The 19,874-nt window shown below is 39.5% G+C and overlaps 1 protein-coding gene across 9 annotated transcripts in view; it reads left to right on the forward strand.

Moving 5' to 3' along the window:
- Nucleotides 1-19,874, forward strand: part of DENND1A (DENN domain containing 1A) — a 547,848-nt gene that overhangs the window by 311,289 nt on the left and 216,685 nt on the right. For all 9 annotated transcript variants that reach the window (XM_028493529.2, XM_028493534.2, XM_028493531.2 and 6 more), the window contains one exon: nt 15,053-15,153. In XM_028493529.2, coding sequence (XP_028349330.1) covers nt 15,053-15,153 — 101 coding nt within the window. The remainder of the gene's footprint in view (nt 1-15,052; nt 15,154-19,874) is intronic.

Raw genomic sequence — 19,874 nt, forward strand, 5'->3', positions numbered from 1 at the left:
CAACAGAGAACTCATAAATTGTTACATAGTCATACAGTAGAATACTGTGTAAGTGAAGATGAACTACACTATCAGCATGGTGGGGTCTCTAATACAGAATTCTGAGTAAAAGAAAGAAGCTACAGAAGAATATACAGTATGATTTCATTAATATAAAATTCAAGTAAGAAAAACTAAATGGTATATTATTTAGGGGTACATACAAACTACGCAGGGGGGAAATGATTAACACAAAATTTAGGTAGTAGTTTCCTCAAAGAGAGTGAAAGGAGTATAGTTGGGAAGAGGCATACGTGAGACATCAGAAGTATTATTTTCTGTCTTGAGCTAGGTTAGGGATCAGCAAACCTTCCTGTAAAGGGTCCAATAGTAAACACAGTCATTACTGCAGCTACTGGACTCTGACCTTGTAGTTTACAATCAGTAAACTAGTGAGTGTGACTGTGTTCCAAGAAGCTTTATTTACAAAAATAGGAGGCACACCAGACTTAGCCTTCGGGCTGTAGTTGGCCAACCCTGAACTAGGTGCTGGGTTTTGGCATCTTAAGTTTTTCTCCTTTAAATGTCACTTATATGATCTACATACTTTTATATGTATATAGTTTTTAGAATTCTTGAAAAGTTAAAAAAGAAGATACCAAGCCCTTTTATCATGAAATTTTACAGTACAGGGATAGAGACAAAGTAGTTCTCGTACAAAGTTTAAGAATCAAACTTGCACAAGATTTTGCAATGGCAATTGTAGAAACCAGAAGATAGTGAAGCAGTGTCTAAACTTCTAAGGGAAAATTATTTCTAACCTGAAATTCTATCCTTATCTAATGGAAGCGCTCAGGAGAGAGTGGCACCAGCCCCTACCACGCCTGTCAACCTCCTGTCGTCACTAGTCCTCCACTCACCTTCTCTGTTGTGGATGAACTGTCCATCCTTTCTAGGCCAGCCACTCCACTTGTCCACCTGACTTCATTCAAGAAATATTTTTTGTGGTACTTTCATAGGTACTGGTGATACAACAGTGAACAAAATAGGCAAAAATCCCTGTCCTCATATGAAGCTTACATTCTAGTAGGGTAGATCTTCAGTAAATGAGGTGAATTAAATATATGGTACAGTAGCTAGTTCTAAGTACAAGGAGTACAGTAAAGCAGAGGAGGAGAGTGGATAGGGACTGGTGAGGTGGCAGGGATTGCAGTTTAGATCGATGACCAAGGAGTGCCTCATAGAGAAAGTGACACTTCAGCGTCCTTCCTGTTACCTTACGGAAATTCCTCCAGCACTGAGCTCCTCTCTCCTGCATCATTATTTTTTCTTCTCTACTGGTACATTCTTAGGCACTTGCTAACACGGTATAGTGTCTCCCAAACTTCAAAACAAAACATCCTTAACCACATTCCTTTTATCCCATTTGTTTTCTTCCTTTTAGAATAAAATTCCTCAAGAGAGTTATTTCTGTTTCCTGTCTAATTCCTCTCCTCTCATTCTTCCTCTGTCTTGTGTTAGGATTTAGCCCCCATCTCCACTGAAACGGCTTTTGTTCAGTCACCAATGACCTCATGTCAAATAAAATCAGTTGATATTAATACTTGCAGAAGTCTTAGAAGAGAGTCTGGCATAAGGTGTATGTATATGTTTTTGATAAATTATTAACATCTGTAATGGGAAGTCAAATGTTAATGTTTTAAAAAATTTTTTAATAAATTTATTTATTTTATTTATTTTTGGCTGCATTGGGTGTTCAATTGCTGCCCGCGGCTTTGTCTAGTTGCGGCAAGCGGGGGCTACTCTTTGTTGCGGTGCGCGGACTTCTCATTGCCATGGTTTCTCTTGTTGCAGAGCCACGGGCTCTAGGTGCGCGGGCTTCAGTAGTCGTGGCACACAGGCTTAGTTGCTCTGCGGCATGTGGGATCTTCCCGGACCAGGGCCTGAACCCGTGTCCCCTGCATTGGCAGGCAGATTCTTAACCACTGGGCCACCAGGGAAGCCCTAATGTTTAAAATTTTTAATCAAGAAATAGTTATTTAGAAATAAGGAGATAAATATTGTGTTGAATGGGATTACTTTGATTTAAGGGTAAGGAGTATCATGAGATGGACTGCTATTTGCCAGTAGTATAAGATTTTAGCAGTTTTTGTTTTGTTTTTCAGACTATAAACACATTACTTTGACTCAAAAAAAATTTTTTTAACAAACTGTTGATTCTTAACTGAGTTCTGAGTTTTACTAATTAATAGTAGAAATCTCTTCAGGGAAGGGGAGGGGTCTCCTTATACCTCACATGGGATCAGCAGCATCCTGATCAGTTATGTGCAGTTTCTCTGGGGATAAGTAGCTGAGCAGACATCAGTTTTATCCAAGCCTCTGGACCCCTTCAATTTCAGAATTAAAAAGTTTTCTAATTGTTGTCTTTTACTTCCTTAATAGTGGCTTTTTATTATCTTCTCGATGAAGGAGAATGCAAAGGCTACTTTAGCCTGAAGTTTCTGATGACCCTCTCTTGACAGATCCAGATGTGGCCTGTCATACCTTGACAAACCAGATTTTTCTCAATTTTGTTTGATAAGATGTAGGCTTAATGCTTCTCAGAGCCATCAAGAATCTGAAAGATAAAAGCTGTTGAACACCCCAGAGTGCCGTCTTCCATAAAAATGACTGTGCGTCAATAGAGACAAACACAGCCATGTTTAGTCCAGAGTCAGGTAATATTCATTTCAGGCTTTCTCGGTCAATAATGTTGTCATATTCTGTGTAAGAAAAATGTTAAGTTTTTGTTCTTTTTGTGCAGTTAATGTATATTGATCGTTTTCCTTTATAAATGATAAATAGGGAAGGCTTAACTACATCTTGTTCTCTAATGTAAATACTTCAGTGAGATTTCTTCTAACACAAAGGCCCTATTTTTCTTACAGATTTCATATCTGAGTTTAACTCACATTGCTTTTTTGATAACTCTTGTGGATAGCAAGTAGGTCTAAAATAAGACCTTTATAGCGATAATATCATCTAATTGCAACAGAAATCCTAGAAGAGCAATATTATCCCATTTTACGGACTGGCCCATCCACTCAGAGAGATGGGTTAACGTGCCCAAGGTCATGTCCTAGTCATAGAAGAGACAGATATGCAGGTGGGTCATTATGATGCAGTGTCAGGGGAAGGGGGCCTTCAGCTTCAGGAAAGGGAGAAACAACCAATAATTACACGTACAAATGACTCTTAGCCCCTTCAAAGTGCTTGCTGTGGGGACCAGGTTATGTTTATCAGATGCCACCTCTCAAACGAACATCAGAATCCTTGTGTGGGAACTGTCACAAGAACCAGAGACACATTGTTAAGAATATCTGTCACACTTGAGGGAATCTGAAAGTTCTCATAAACAGCCAAAAAGATACTCTGAGTCAAAGCTGGTGGATAATGTGGCTGGTAGAGCTGGTAAGGCTGGTTTGGGTAAAAGGAATATCCTGATTGTGTAGTATTTAGGGAAGCTTCTTATGTAGCCTGTAAATAGCTCCAAGACTACCAAAGGCGTATTGACAGTATCCGTAGATTAAGCATGTAGGACACCCTTCTTTAGATTTGCTCTATATTTTATATGGCAGGTCCCCAATTATCCCCCACACCCTTTAAAAATTCTCTTAAGTTAACCTTTTTGAGCCACCTACTATATGCCAGTTACTATGCTAATCTTTTTTTTTTTTTTTCTCATTTGTTCTTGCAGGAACCCTAAGAACTAGTTGGTTTTATTTTCCTTTTTCAGATGAGAATATTGGCACTTGGAAAGTTGAAGTGCCTTGTCTAAGAAGAGCAGCGGAGATGGGTTTAAAACCCCCTTCTCTTGGCTCCAAGCCACCCCCCTTCTTACCGTCTCACACTGCCCCCTTGGTAGCTCGTTTGTCATGAGTGCCCTCTGACACTTGTACGCAGAGAAATATTTTTGGTATGATTCTGTTGACCATGGATCTGAAATCACAGAAAGAATTTCAGTCTGGATATTGCCTTGGAATGCACACCTAAGCTTTTCACTTCAGATTTAGTGAGCATTTTCTATGTGCCTGGCACCAGGGAAGCAGAAGGCCAATATGTGAATTTCTAACTGGCATACTGACCCTATTGGCCAAAGCCCCATTTCCATGAGCACCATTCAGATTCAGTCCACTCTGTCTGCATGTTGTTAGACTCTCCCAGCCCCACCTGTGCCGCTTCTCTGCTGTGAGCCCAGCCTTGGTGCGTCCCTGGGGCATGTCTCCCCCATCTCACTGTGGCTTCAGGTTTTGTGTACTGCAGTTCCTTTCAGTCCCTGTGTGTCTTGGCCCTAATCGCTCCCTCTATGACATAGGGGTGCTGCAAGAAGTTGTGAAAACTAAGAATATCCAGTTAAATGATGACAAAAGCATATTTACTTGACAAAGGAATGTGTATTTGTTTTATTCAGCAGATGCCTTTTAAAACAAGTTCATAGGAAGGAAGCACAGTTTAGTGGCAAGACTGTTACCTAATTAATTAAGCCTCCACACCTAATTATTTGTGTGGTACCCATAACTGTGAAAAGAATTACTACTTTTCTGATAGTACGTCATGTAGAGAAGGAAAAAACAAAAACAAAACACCTAATATCTTCTCCCTGTCAGTGTCTTCCTGTTAGTCCCAGAGAATGTGGGCTTTGGGCAGGTCTTGGACATTGGTGGCCTGGAGAGTGGTGGGTGATACTTCTGTCTCTCCCCCACCCACCCCACCCCACCCCACCCCACCCCACCCCCCACGCCCTCAGGTCTGACCCTTAGTAGACACTTCAGTGTTGGCGTGAAGGGATGGGTAACTTCCCAGCCTTGCTCCAGTCCTGTCCCATCCACTTCCACTGACAGCATCCACTATCTTATCACCACCTGGTCTTGTGACCTAAGAAGGGCCAATTTGTGGACTAGGGAGTTTTTCAGATTTAGCTTCATCTTTACTTCTTTCCTGATGAACTCCACCTGGCCGTGACTACCCTGGCCTGTGTAGTGGGTTGGGTATCTAAATGATGTGTGTAAAGCTTTCCTAGCTCTTCTGGGCTAGAAGTAACTAATCCTGTTTGCTTATCTGCAGCTCTTGAAGCCTAGATGAGAGTGGCAGTTTAAGAAGGTTTGAAATACTGGACTAGAGCCAGGGCCTCTTTGCCTGCGCACTCCACTCTGCATGTTCCAGCCGTAGGAACAAACTGCATTATTTTGTTTCAAACTGTGCTCAAGGGAAGCCAAGACCTTGTAACTGGAAACTTACCAAACAGAGAATTCTAAGACTAAATTTAGTGTTCCATTTAAAAAATAAAATAAATCGAACATTTTGTCTGTTCATCTTTTATATGTTAAAAAAGAGAGAGATTAACCTAGTTCACACTAACAACCTAAGAAGAGTATTCAAAGAAGTGAGAAGAAAACTAATCCCTTTTGGTGAAGAGGGAAATCCTTAACAAAATGTAATGAAGTGGCATGAAATACAGACTCTGCAGCCAAACTTTCAAATAGCATAGCCTGTCTAATCTCCATCACATAAAATTTTATTGTGGCTCAGAGAATATTAAAAACTGTTAGAAATAGATGAAAGGAACTTCCATTGGCAGGAAATACGAGTAAAGATTGGTATGTTTTATTTATGTGGTTTTTCTCTGGTTTTTAAATGTAAATACAATTAACTGCTTTTTGAACTATGTTCTCCATGTAATTATGTGTGAGTTCGTTTTCTGTTGTTCATGTTGAACTATAACTAGAATGAAGAACCTTGATGTTATGGAGACTATATAAACTATGTAATATATAGAGTAACAACAGTTTAATTTGCAATACTTTAAAAATTGTTGTGACGTCAAACCAGCCATGGTCTCCCTACTGGTTCTTACCTTCCTCTCCTGCCTCTTGCTTCAACACATTGAGCACATGTTTTGGACTAGCCAGAGGATTCAGATTGTTAGTGATTCCCAAATTCTGATCCATGGACTAGTTGTGTTAGAAATCACTCAGAGAATTTGTTAAAAATTCAAGTTCTTGGGCACCACCTCCAGACATTCTGATTCAAAAGATCTAACATGGGACCGTGGAATGTCTATTTTTTTAAGGTTCCCCAAATGATTGATACACAAGCAGATTCAGAACCAGTGAATAGACAGTTCTCTAAGACAGTATTTATTCTTTGATGATTTTGCATCATTAGAGTTCTTTTCATTTTGAGACTATGTAATAGAGTCTGATTAAGTCTGTTTAGAAAATATTTGTGAGTACAGATTAGCACTAAAAAAATTCTTTGTTTCCATATTTCTCTTTGAGAGAGCTCTGATTTTGACATTGGCAGGTCTAGAACAGGACAGAGCTAAGTATAATCTATTTAAGGTCTCAGTAATGTTGGGTGCTGATGTAGTCCACCAGTGTAATTTTAGATACATGTGTATAAATAGATCTAGAGAGGTGATGTTTCTTTTTAGCCATTGCATTGAGAACATTGGCAGGGTATCTTGTTTATTATTTTAGTAGTGTGATCAATTTGTGAAACAAATGGTATGTTCTTTAGATTATAAGACTGATAGCTTTTTTATATGACTCTTATGAATCAAATCTCTACTAAAAAACACTAACAGATAATATTCAGGTCACTGACATCTTAATATACTTGCAAAAGCCCTAAATGGCACTCACATTGGCAGGCATCTGTGTGGATTTCGTTAAAGAAATTGGAGCACCTACTATGGGCCGAGTCAGTGAGAACAAGAACTCAGAATTTCCTATGGCTTCTGCAAGCTGAAAGTGTGGTCACTGGTGAGCAAGTGTCGTGTGAGGTTAGACTAGGTAGTTAGGGGCTAGTATAGACCTTGTGAAAGTTCACATTTGTTCTCTTCTGCTATCTCGATATCTCTGTGTTCTCCCAGCTAGATGATTCAGACAGCCCTGCTTCTGCTGTCTTTTCCCAAGAAAAAGGACAGCAGGGCTGAAGGAGAGAGCACCAGACTTCAAGGCAGGATGGTTTTGTTCAATTTCTACCTGTGTAACTTAATCCTCCCTAGCCATGTCGCCTTGGGCAATTTACTTAATCCTTCTGAGTCTCTCTGTCCTCTTCTGTAAAAAGAGGGTAGTAGTAATACCCCCCTCAGGGTTGTTGAAAGGATTCAGTGGTCATACATATGAAAGCAGGCAGCCCATTGCTGGGCACATACTACTCATTTAGTAAATGTTGACTCTGAATCCTACCTTTTCAGGGCAGTAAGGTCTGATTTGACTTTCAGAAGCAAAGAAGGCAATAGAGATCCTGGAAGAGCTCTGAAGATTTAATTAGTACAACTGGTGAGAGTGGATGGTGAATGAATCCAAGCAACAGAGAATAGTCATGGCAACTCGTATGAGATTTTCCATATCCACCCACTTCTCACTAGTCACATAGTCATTGACTAAATTGTCATTTCTTCTTCAAGTCTCCAGTCATCACTACGTAGAGCTGGAGTGGCCTAAGAAGCTGCTGTGTTCACTTGACCTAGCATTACCACCTGACCAGCCTCCCAGGGAGGAAGACTAACCGCTTCCTGTCTTCATCTTTCCAGGCTCTGCTCTCCTGCCTCTCTCTCTGGGAAGCAGGCCTGATTCTTGCCCCGGGCAGAATTAATGGTTCCTTCTTTATATGCTAGCACACTTGAACCTCTGTAACAGCACCTCTTTCCTAATGCATTTGTGTTGAAGTTGATTGTTTACATTTTGATCTTTTTCTATTTTAAATTGCTTGAGGGCGTGGCATGTACACATAGTGGATACTCACTAATTGTCGGATTAATACAGATCATAGCACTGAGGCAGTTTCCTGTGAGCTAAGAGCACGAACTCCAGAGCTAGACTCCCTAGGTTTATGGCCTACTTCTGCCACTACTGTGACCTTACACGAGGTCCTTAACATCTAGGAATCTTAGTTTCCTCATCTGTAAATGGGAACAGTAATGCTACCTACCTTATAGGGTTGCTGTGAAGATTAAGTGAGTTAAATAGTACACGTAAAGGACTTAGAACAGTGCTTGGCAGATAGTAAATGCTGAGTAAGTGGTCATGGTGGTGTCTGTTTATAGCTTCAATCTTTCTGAATTTACTGTCACTTTCTGAGGTTGGATTTGTCTGACAAAACTATGCAGGGAAATTTTTTTTTTTCCCCATGCCTTCAAATCTAGTAACTCCTACCAACTGAAGGTTTCTTAGTTTCTTTTTCACGTGTGGATGCCTGATAGATAGGTTCTCATGATTCTATGTTCAGTTATGCTTTCTTTCTTTTAAAAAATGAGATTCTTTATTAAAGCAATATATAAATTAGCTAAACATAAATTATGATCTTAGAAATATTTTCAAAAAATTGTAAATATCCACTTATACTAGACTTGGGGATGAAAATAGATTTCTTCTTGAGTGCCAACTTGGATCCACTGCCAATGGTTGCACTTTCAGAGGGATCCGCAGGCCATGTCCTCACTCCACAGTCAGTTAGAATATCTGTCATAGGCATAGAATGGAGAAGTAGCTGTCCATGTATTTAAATGAATTGTTATCAATCCCAATGTAATTTTACCTTTTTCTTTTTCATCTTAAAAAAAAAGTCTGCAGTTTCCTCACATATGGTGCTATAGGCTTATTTACACTGTAGTTTACAATACCATAGTATCTGCCTCTGCTTTGGTAGCTAAAGCTTTTCTCTGGCAGTTTTATTTGCTTTGATGTTTTGAAGTGTCAGATCTTGGCACGAAACTTGTTACCCTTGTTAATAACTTACTCTGATTACTCTAGTTAGTAGGTAGCTTTAAGAAAAAAGAAGAGAAGGTGGAAAGAGAAGTGATTGAGTAGGCAGGTGATTGCCTGGAAAAGCTTCCTTCTTGCGTGGATGACCTTTCTCTTAGTGTAGGGCACTCGACTTGACTCCCTGTTGCTGTGTTGGTTTTTGTGGGAATTTTTTCCTTCCCTTTCCCCAGAGAATAGTGGAGAAGCAAGAGGTATGATGAGTTCCACCCAACTGAATGAAAAACTACTTGAAGATAGATTGCCCTTCGCACCCTACAAAAAATAAATACAGAAGCATTACATTTCAACTTCTAAAAACAGCAGGACATTCCTTCTTTCTACTCACATGTCCAGCATCTGTCTAGAAAAGCTGAAGGCCTTTGATTTCTGAGGCTTTCTAATTTCTCTTTCTGCTAAAACATCTTTGATAGTTTCTTAAAAAGCCAACTCTCCCCTCACTAACTATAGTAAACACAATTTGAACCATTTATAATCAAAGGTTTTTCTCATACTCTTCGAAGGGTTGAGTACATTAACTTTCAGAGTCCCTGAAGGTTTTACTTAAAACTTTTTGCTGATCTTATAGTGGGGTTTTACATGTACGAATAAATAAAAATCAAAGCATTGTTTGAATCACATTGTCTGAATCATGGCACCATTTATTTCCTTATGACTACAAGGGTGGTTTATGATTAAATAGAAGAATCTAGTTCTCAAATTGAGAAAGCTAACAACTTCTCTAAGACACATACAGTTTTCTACAGTTGTTCTACATAGGATTATTTTTGGTTGAAATGGGTACACTGAAAAGTGACCCGTCTTTAAGGTTAATAATGTGGTACTCTTTCTATATTCTTTGTTTTATCAGTTTCCTGATGTTTGTGTTCAGAGGAGAAATCCAAATGGCTCTAACCCTGTGATGAAGCAGGTGTCAGTTTAATCTTTTAACATTCTGAGTTCTTGGATGTGAATAGTGACTCTGACCTCTGATTTTTTTTTTTTTTTTTCCTCTTCCAACTTTTGGAACTTGGAATCTCATACCTCTTTGGAATTTACAGCTTCTAGTTGTGATCTATTAAGCAATTGCAATTTGTTAAATGTCTGATAATCTTGTCTACCATTCCTCATGAGGTTAAGCTGGAGGCATTCTAGCATTCCCCAAACATTTACTCAGCACCTGCTCTGTGTCAAAGCATAGTTAGAGATAAGGAGAGAATCAAATGTGGTCTCTGTCCTTGTGGAGCTCACATCTTTCGTCTCATGCCCTTGGTCTCCTGAGATTATCTACCTCTGAGATCTTTAGAGTGTCAGGGACCAAGCATGGAGGAAGGCTGTGCTCCCCACAGTCAGGTGATGGAGATGGGGTGGCTGAAAGGTGGTGGTTCCTGGATAGCACATGAATTTCAGGTGTGCCCCTGTGACTGCAGAGATGAGAAAGCAAGACCAACTTTGAGACTGAGTCTGTTGTACTTATGCTTAGTCAAGTATGGCTGAGGAAGGGAGCTGGGGCAGGGGAGGAGAATTCTTTATGTCAAAGGATGGCAATTGCCCTAGATCAAAGTTGTCAAAGCTGGAAGCGGGGACAGGGATCATGTAGTCCAGCCTCTTATTTTCCATATTGAGACCCAGGAGAGGAAGTGACCTGCTCAGATCAAAAAGAGATTTAGTGGAAACTCCATGAAAGTATGTGAAAAGGAACATGACAGAAAGCCAGACTTTCCAGTAGGTGTGCCCACATTGGAATCTAAACCTTTTAACACTCGTTACTTCATTGTCTAGAATTTCCTATGGATTAAAGATACTATACCACCTTACTTAAATGTAACTAATCCTCAGGAAGTGATCAGCTCTGTGTTTGTTTTTAAAATGATTATTTTCTGTTAATTGGCATTTTGCTTTAGATATTTGGTCATCTAACAGCAAGGCAAATTCTACATAATTTTCTACATAATTTGGCCATGTCAACAGGGACAATATTTCACCTAGCTCAGAATCCTGAGCATAATGTATTGGCACGGCATAGGCACTCAACACAATAGTTAACTTATGCATTGTGGAGATGGCCATTATAGTCTGACAGACCTGGATATGAGTCCCAGTTCTGTCACTTACTACCTGTGAGGCCTTGGGCAAGTTATTTCACCTCTGAAACTGTTTCCTTATCTGTGAAATGTGGTGTTGAGTGTATATGTGTGTACACACACACACACACACACACACACACACACACACACACACACACACACACACACACACACACACACCCCTAACTCTGAAACAGTACTTTGCAAGATCCTAAACCCCCAGCATGGTGCGTGTCAAATACACTGTTGAAATTCCTTTTTTTTTTTTTTTTTTTTCCATGTTAATTGCAGAGTTACTCTTAGGAATCAGCTGAATTGGTATCTAAGATTGTGACAGTCTGGGCCTAAGTAATACCTCAAACTGAAAAAAAAAAAATGTGTCTTTGTGATTTTTCAAACCCTATCATTGATGGCTCTCCATTCATGTCCTACCTCCACTGCCTTCTCCTTTTTCTCCCTTTGCCTCAAAGGAAACTATGGAGCCATATAGAAAGCTCCAGAATCAGACTGACCTTATGTACCTTTAATTGAGGACAGAATTTGCTAAAAGTGAGTCCAAAAACCCACCAGTGGTTTACTTTACAATTTGTGTCCTGGCTAGACTGGCTGTTGGCTGTGTAATTTGTCTAGTTTTGTCTGGAGTCTTAGACTATTCAGCTGCTTCAGGGCAAACTCTTTTGGGGTGTCATTAAATGGGATTGATAATTGGCTTCTGATGAATATTCATTGTGACTAATGACTTTGGGCAAATTTTACACATACTATCTTTCTATTCTCCCACTGAGTAAGATTTTGATAGGATCATTTTCCTCAACTTGCACTTGAATTAAATATTCACAATACCCCTTTGTTGACTATAATCCAAATTGTATACTTTCATTACTTTTAAATTTTGTATTCTGTAAGGAATGAGCATAGGCCTTTAGGACCCTTCTTTTTTCTTAATGGGGTTGGTTTTAAAGTTTTGTTTTGTTTTTTTTAAGTAAGTGGCTAATGATAATTTATGGGATGTATGTTATTTCTGATTAAGCATAGATATGTCATAACACTTTTCTGTGGTCCACTTAGCCACTATTTCTAAGAAATGATGCACATTGTTTGTGCCATTTAGTATTTTGGAAAAGAGCCAGACAACTCCTTGTTTGTTTTCTTAATCAAATGGGTAAAAGCATTTTGTTCCAGTTGCAGAGCTTTGGCCCTCAGAAAACCCCACAATGGAAATGATGATCAAACATCTTCAAAGTTTGATTTTTATGAGGGATAAGTAATTTTAAAACCTTGTCATTTAGCTTGCTAGGTTTTTTTTTGAGGCTAAGGAGACATGAAAAGAACATTGTCTGAAGATAAGATCTCTGCCACTGTGTCGCTTGAAATAGGATTTTGACTCAAACCGATTTAAGCTAAAAAGAGGCAGGTATTCAAGTTCTGTCTCAACCAGGAACATTCTATTGAATGACTTTTTCAAAGAGAATTACCAATGAATACATGTGATGATGATACCTTACATTTGTATGGCACCATATAGATTTTTAAGTGCTTTTATTTATTTATTTATTGTGTTGTAGAGTTACAGAGTAGGCATATTATTGAATAAATGGATGGATAAATCCATTGACTTGATTTTCCAGAAGTGGCATATTTGTATGTCTAAGCTTGCTGTTATCGTTTTGGAATTTGAGTCATATATATATACCCTACTCTGTGAGACTCATGAAAATGTTGCTCCAGTACTATGAAAAGCCAAGGCACTAACTCTCTTTATATTGTGAATATATTCTAAGTGTGAATTGTTTTTTTATTTATTCAAGAAACATTGCATTATCTAGCACATATACATACATGCATATGTATATATACATTGTGCCACTGAGCAAAAGAGAGACAGGGTCTTTCTGTACTTTACAGTGAGAGGACAAACATACAGTCATAGTCCCATTAATAATGGGGGCACATGCCCAGTGGAGCCATGCAAGGCTTTGCAGAGGAAGGTAGTGCACAGAGACCCGGGGCAGGAGGAGTTCGCTAGGGGCACCGATCTGGGCCAGCGGGAATACAGAAGGGAAGAAAAGGAGTACATAACTACTCCTAAATCTGCAAATGATTTATTCCAAGGGTAAACTTGGAGGAAGTAGTAGAGATTGTGGCTGGCGATGCTTCTGTACAGGTAGACGGGGAGCTGGTGAAGACATGAAGACATGCCTGTTCCAGGTGTGCCCCCAAGTACATTTCCGAGCAGGATGTTACATGACCGGACCTGCACTTTAGTAAGAGTACTTTGGCAGTTGGTTAATGGATGGGGACGAAGAGCTGGGGCCAAAGGCCGGTGTAACCCTCCAGTCTGACTTGAGGGTGGAGTTGGAGTAAAGTTGGTTCATTTTCCATTCACTCAATACCAGCAAAGATTTTTATCTCTTCTAAGCCCAAAGAGATTAGTCATGTATACTATGACAGACAGCCTCCGTTATGTTGAAACCTACCTAAATGGTTGAGAAAAAATGGATTAAACCTACAAGCCTTGGCAGAGTCACTGGGAACTGCTCTTGCGAGCTTGTTGGATAAGCTCCTGTTCATGGCATGTACCTGATTTAAAGAACAGGGTCTGTAGGGAAAAGGAGGGGGAAAATTAGGCCCTGGATTTAATACACAGCTCTCACAACTGTGAACCATCAGCAGAATATCCAATTTAAAGCTGTTCATGTTACACTAACCTCTGGGATTCTTTTAACTGGGCCTTGGTGCGTCACTCTTTTGCCACGTAAATGTCCTTCTGTCAGCAAAGGCCAGTTAACAGCTTCCAAAAGAAGCAAAGTCCTCAGGGGAACAGGCTTCCCAGAAACCAAAGAAACATTAAAGAAAAAAGGCAGAAAGAAACATTTGTTGTTGACTTTTGTCACTTCATAGTCCTATCTCCAAAGGTGATGGTTTTTTTCCTTCTTTCACTATATTGAATTTTGTAGCAATTTTATTCCATTGTATCTTTGTTTCCTAATTTTTCTGTTCTATCAAATACTGATTATATGATGTGTCTAGCTCTTAAGAAAAAAAAGAAATATGAAATAGGGACAAGTCAAAAGAGGGAGTGGAAGGATTAGTCAGTAAACAGTGCTGGAGCAATTGATTAACTATGTGGAAAAAATAAATTCTCACCTCAGTCCTTAAACCTAAATTAATTCTAGCTGGATTAAAGAATTAAATGCTGAGGAAAAATTTGGAGGACTTTCTTAGTATAAAAGCAGTGGAAACCATCATGAAGGAAAATATTTGCCCATGTAATTATTTAAGCCTTCTCTTTACCCAAAAATTCAAAGAAAATTAAATAAGGATAAATTATTTTCAAAAACATTGCACAGGATTACTATCCTTTGCATATCCAGTATTTGCTTTTAAATCAGTTTAAAAATGCTAATTCTCATTAGAAAAAGTGGACTAAGAATATGAACAGACCATTTACTTAAGAAATATAGTTTAGAACATATATAACAAGATGTTGAGCTTCAGTCATGATCAGAGAAATAAAAATAAAATGAAGATAGGTACAGTGAGGTACAGGGAGGCCATCATTCCAGTACATGGGTGGGGGAGTAGAAAGAGCCTCAATCCTTCATCTATTTATTATATTAATACATTTATTATATTTATTAAGTGCCTTAAAATATTTATAACCTTTGTCTTTAAATTCTGCATCTAGGAACCATATATAAAAATTATTGACCTGATCCGATTATATGAATTAATGATGGAAGAGTGGTTAAATATAGTATGGGAAATTCATTGAGTGGCATGAGAAGATGTTTTCTAAGAATGTTTAAAGATATGGGGAAAATGCTGGCAAATAATGTTAACTTAAGGGCAGATCAACACTGTATTTACAGTAATCCTGATTTTTATTAGAAAAATCCATATGCATGTAATACCCCAAAATGTTAAATTATTTTCAGATGGTGAAGACTTTGCTTTTATCCCTTTCTCCATTTTCTAGATTTTTCTACCATCATTGTGAATTAGCTTCATAATCATGAAAAAAAAAATACATTTTTTGGAAAAGGAAGCTCTTATTAAATTTGAATTAGGGTTATTGAGTTAAATTATAATTTTAAATATGTTGTTAAGTATATATTTACTTTTATTGCTGAACTCAAATGACAGTGTCTCCTGAGTTTAATTGTTTAGCTCTGAATCTCTAATTTGCTTCCGTTGCAGTTGACTGCCTGCATCCATGGGTCTGCTGCAATGCTCTACCCCATGTTCTGGCAGCACGTGTACATCCCCGTCCTGCCTCCACATCTGCTGGACTACTGCTGGTAAGGCCACTGCTTACCCTGTCCTCTGCTTTTCCTTCTCCAGAGAATGACCAGGCAAGTTAGGTCTATAACTTGTAATGCAGTTGGTGACTCTAAATTAAAAATACTAACTTCAAAGTGATCTGAATTTTAGATCACCTGATTGCATGGCCTGTTTCCAAACAGCTTTTCATATATGTCATGGCATTCTTAAGAGTTCAAGTGGGTAGATAATACCTTCTGCGTTCCTCAGTGTAGGGAAACCAAAGCACCAAGGAGTTGTGTGAATTTTTTTTTTTTTTTCCTGAGACACATTGGAAACTGGTGTCAAGAACAATTGAGATCCCCAAGGTCTTCAAGTTTCAGCCGTGCCGTGGCACGTTTTGTAAGACTTGCCCTCAGCTGTGGTTTGGGAGCACAAACCAGCCTTCAAAACTCTCTGAAGTCTTTTGAGGGGAATTTCACTATTCAGTGAAATGTGTTTTAGTGGAAGGAGGGAGGGAAGGAAGAGAGGGGAGGAGGGAGGGAGGGAGGCTGACTTGCTTTAGAGTCAGCTAACCACTTGGGCAAGTCATTTGGCTAAAAGCTTTGTTTTCTCATCTGCAAAATAAAGTTGTTCTATACATAATTATGTAAAGAGGAAATGAAATAACATGAAAGGGTACCATGTAGAAAAGCTGGCTCATAGTAGATGCTCAGTAAATGTTTCTGCAGAAGCATCATCTTCATCACTATCTGTGTCCAATAGATTAACAAAAAAGACTGTGTGATCTAATGTCCTTATAAATAACTTCCTTCTCCAGTGTATTATGATTAAAGACATTATCTCCATACAGCTCAAGTCAGCAGAAGTTGATAAGGGAGCGATACACATGTATAGAAAAGGCTCTGCGCTGTCTGCCAGAAATTGAGAGCTTCAGGAGAAAGGGCCCCATTTGAGGGGTCACAGCCCTGTCACTTAAGAACAGATGATTCAGGACATTTACCATTGGTTCAGAGAGATTGAGTCCAGGTCAGTCATAATTTTTGCCAGGATCTCCAGCCTGTTTTGCAGCCCTCTCAGTGAAAAGGTGTTCACCCAGGTAGTCAAATTATCCTGGGAATTTAAAGGTATTCAAGAGTCCTTCTCATGTTATGTGTTGGGCTCATCCTCATCCCAAGAAGCCATGGGTTCAGCAAAGATGTAGCTCAAGGCCGTGAAGTGAAGATCAGCGGCCCTCTCTAGTGCATAGCACTAAGTGAATTGGCTCATTTCTCTCTTTAGTGTGTATCTTTCTTATCAAGGTGGGTCCCTTTATCCATGCCTTTCTCCTACCTCTCATGAAATTAAGGGGCAATTTCTCTGTATAGATTTGTTGCTTCTTTTGAGCTTCTGAACCAACTCTATTGGTTTTTTCTGCTGTCACGTATCTCAAAGGAAAGGACCGTGTTCTCTATCCAGTTCGCTGTTTGAATGAAAGATTGGGGGGCTGGGCAGAGGCAGACACAGCTGCCAGAGAGGAGGAAAGAGGCAAGGGGAGAGAGAGAACAGGGAAGGTGGAAGTGAGATAGAAAGAAAAGGTGGGAAAGGGGACATATGTCCCCTAAGACAGACTCACACAGTGACACCCAGTCCCCTTAAGCACAGAGGATCTGCTGACACAGTGCCCCGGCCCTGACATACAGCACCCTTCACAGGCAGCCCCCCCACACACAATACATGGCCCCATACTCACACACACAGACAGAGGTCCCTTCCCTACAGACATGTGCCTCAGGGTCCCCCCCACACCTCACCCCAGACATGTGCTCTACAGGGAAACCTTAGAGTTCTCCCTGGAAGAGACTCACCTGTTTGTCTCGATGCTTCAGGTAGGAACACCCAGGGGCTTTTGTGTGCAGGGATTGGTGGAGCTGAGAAAGTCGTTGGAGTCCCTCCACCTCCCTAATGGTACAGCTTTCACTTTCCATTATTTGGAAAGTTTCAGTTGCCGAATTGTTAGCTAGTTGAAAACCAGCAGCTTAGAGCCCCAAAACTATGGAGAAGAAAATGCTCTGTCAGTAACATCAGTGATAACAATAGTTGCCACTGCTGAATCTCTCCTTTGGCCCCCACTCGTTGGACCATCTCATTACATCTGTGATCTCATTTAATTCTTCCAGCAACCCTGTAAGGCAGGTATTATTAGTTCCATTTCATAGGTCAGTAAACCGAGGCCCCTAGAGGCTTAGTAACTTACCCTAAAATAGATGTTATATATGTATTAATTCCATTTTTACAAAAACAAACGAAAATTATGTGTATATATAACACAAAAATTAGATACACACACACACACACACACACACACACACACACACACACACATACACAATAGATGTTATATATGTATTAATTCCATTTTTACAAAAACAAACGAAAATTATGTGTATATATAACACAAAAATTAGATACACACACACACACACACACACACACACACACACACACACACACACACACACACACAAATAGAGAGGCAGAAATCTGAAAGGAAATACACCAAAATGTTAACAGTGATTTGCGTTGGGGAGGAGGGGAGGAGTTCGCATGATCTTTATTTTCCATGCTTTCAAATATTTCTGTCGACACAATGAAAAAGTATAGTTTTTTTATAATTGAAAAGTTTCATTTAAGAAAAAAGTCAGTGTTTATTCTGGCCAGTTGTTCTTTCCAGCTGCCATCTCAGGTCGCAGCCCTCCTTTCTTGTTTGCTTAGAGGATTTATTAGCTGTTTCACTCTTTCCCGTGGAAGCTGACCCAAGATCCTCTTTTCAACTTCCTCTCAAACTCTAACCCTTTCAAGAACTGTCACCAGCCTGACCGAGAGCAACGGTGCTGACAGCTCTAACCGAGAAGGGGAGACTTGGCAAGGACTGCTGCGAAGCCCTTGTCACCCCAAACTTTCACTCCAGAAACTCAGAGTTAAGGCTGGTAATTTTTGGAGCCTGAGTGGGTTTTGTGATTAGGCTCCATATTGGAAGTTTCTGTTTGTGTGATAGCAGTCTCTCTCCTGATCTCTTGTCTTCATGAAAGGACTTTTTGACATCTGACCTAAGGATGATTACAGGCCTGTGGAGATTGGTATCTGTTTATTAACTGCAAGATGTAGGAATGATGAAATGAAAGACCCCAAGAGAAAAAACAGATCCTCTATTCAAGGCTTGATTTGATCACCTTCAACCTACTACCACTGCTTTGGTCAGAAACTACAAATGTCATGAAATTTGAGTCAATGCTAATAACTTTATTCTGTTGTGCTCGGTGACTTTCACCACCGTTGAGTTTAATCTTTGGTGGTAAGAGCCAGCAGGGATAACTAGCATTTTAAATAATGTGCTAGGAGCCTGAAACATGTAAATTTGAAGGAGGTTTGTTCCTCTGCAGATGATTTAAATGTTAAGTACATCCCCATGCAGGGGATACACGAAATGGAATCTGAAAACTATTATCTCCTGTAGAAATGAACTCTCAATTTACTCACTGCACAGGAAGGGCAGATTCTAGTCATTTTCACTGCCAGCAGGTGCCCTTTCTATGCATAATAGACTTCGCAAGTGTAATTAACACATGAAGACCACCGCTGCCAGTTTTTCTTCAGGTACATGCTGCTAGGAGTTTTCAGGACAACAGCGTAGGTTGTAAGAGCTTTTTACATTGCAATTGAAGATGAGGTGTTCATTGACTTTTGGACAAAGACATGCTAAATGGGGCTGAGCCTAGACCCTACTATTGGTATCATAGGTCATGGTCCTTGGACCCAGAGACCCCGAGAGCTGTAATGTGGCCTTTGGTAGAACAGAAGTCAGTGTAGCAAAGTTCTGGGATGCAGTGAATAAATAGAAAGTATGATGCTGAAACCCTGCAATTATGTGGAAGGCTAATTGCACATTCACAAATACAACAACCAATTATTTAAGTTAACTTTAATTAGAGCTATAATCACAGATTTTAACTATCTGAATAAACCCATTAAATACAAATAGTCTGCCCTAAATAATTTCCCAAATTAATTTTTTTTCATGTTCCTTCCCATTTTAAGAGAGGGTGGTCAAGAAAGTGCCTGGGCTTTGTATTCAGACACACCCGAGTTCAAATCTGTTTCATCTCTTACTAGCTGTGTAACCATTAAAAGTCTGTTTTACCTCTCTGACCTGCCATTTCGTTTTCTGTGAAATGGGTTCGATTTACCTACTTTGAAGAGTGGCTTTAGGAATTAGAGATACTGATCATCAAGTGGCACATAGGGGCCATTTAATAAATGGTGGTTGCTCTTATTATGGTTATTATAAACATGGGGCATGGATTTTGGTTTCCAGAAGGTCTAACTCACATCAAACATTCTTCTTGCTTCTGCTGCCTTGTGAACTCAAGGGAAAACTTTACAATTCATCTTCTCTTTTTACCCATCAGATTGTTTTTATTTTGATTTTTTTTTTTATTTAACTTGGGTTATTGTATGGTTGTTTTCATTTGCAGCTGTGGCATAAGAATGAAAAGAAAAGAAACAAAAGCAGATGGTGGAGAAAACGAAAGGAGTAAGACATTTCCAGCCCTTATGAATATTTAAAAACATGTGCTGCTGGTTCCTTTCTACTTAGATCTGTGCCATTCTCTTGATTTTGAAAGTGAAAATGAGAATGTTCCCTACCTTGGCTGATGGCAGCCCTGACCTTGGCCAGTGTTGGAAGAGCTTTCCCATTTCTGGGACAAAAGGATTAACT

The sequence above is a fragment of the Physeter macrocephalus genome, chromosome 9 (assembly GCF_002837175.3).
Source record: "Physeter macrocephalus isolate SW-GA chromosome 9, ASM283717v5, whole genome shotgun sequence".
Classification (NCBI taxonomy): domain Eukaryota; kingdom Metazoa; phylum Chordata; class Mammalia; order Artiodactyla; family Physeteridae; genus Physeter; species Physeter macrocephalus.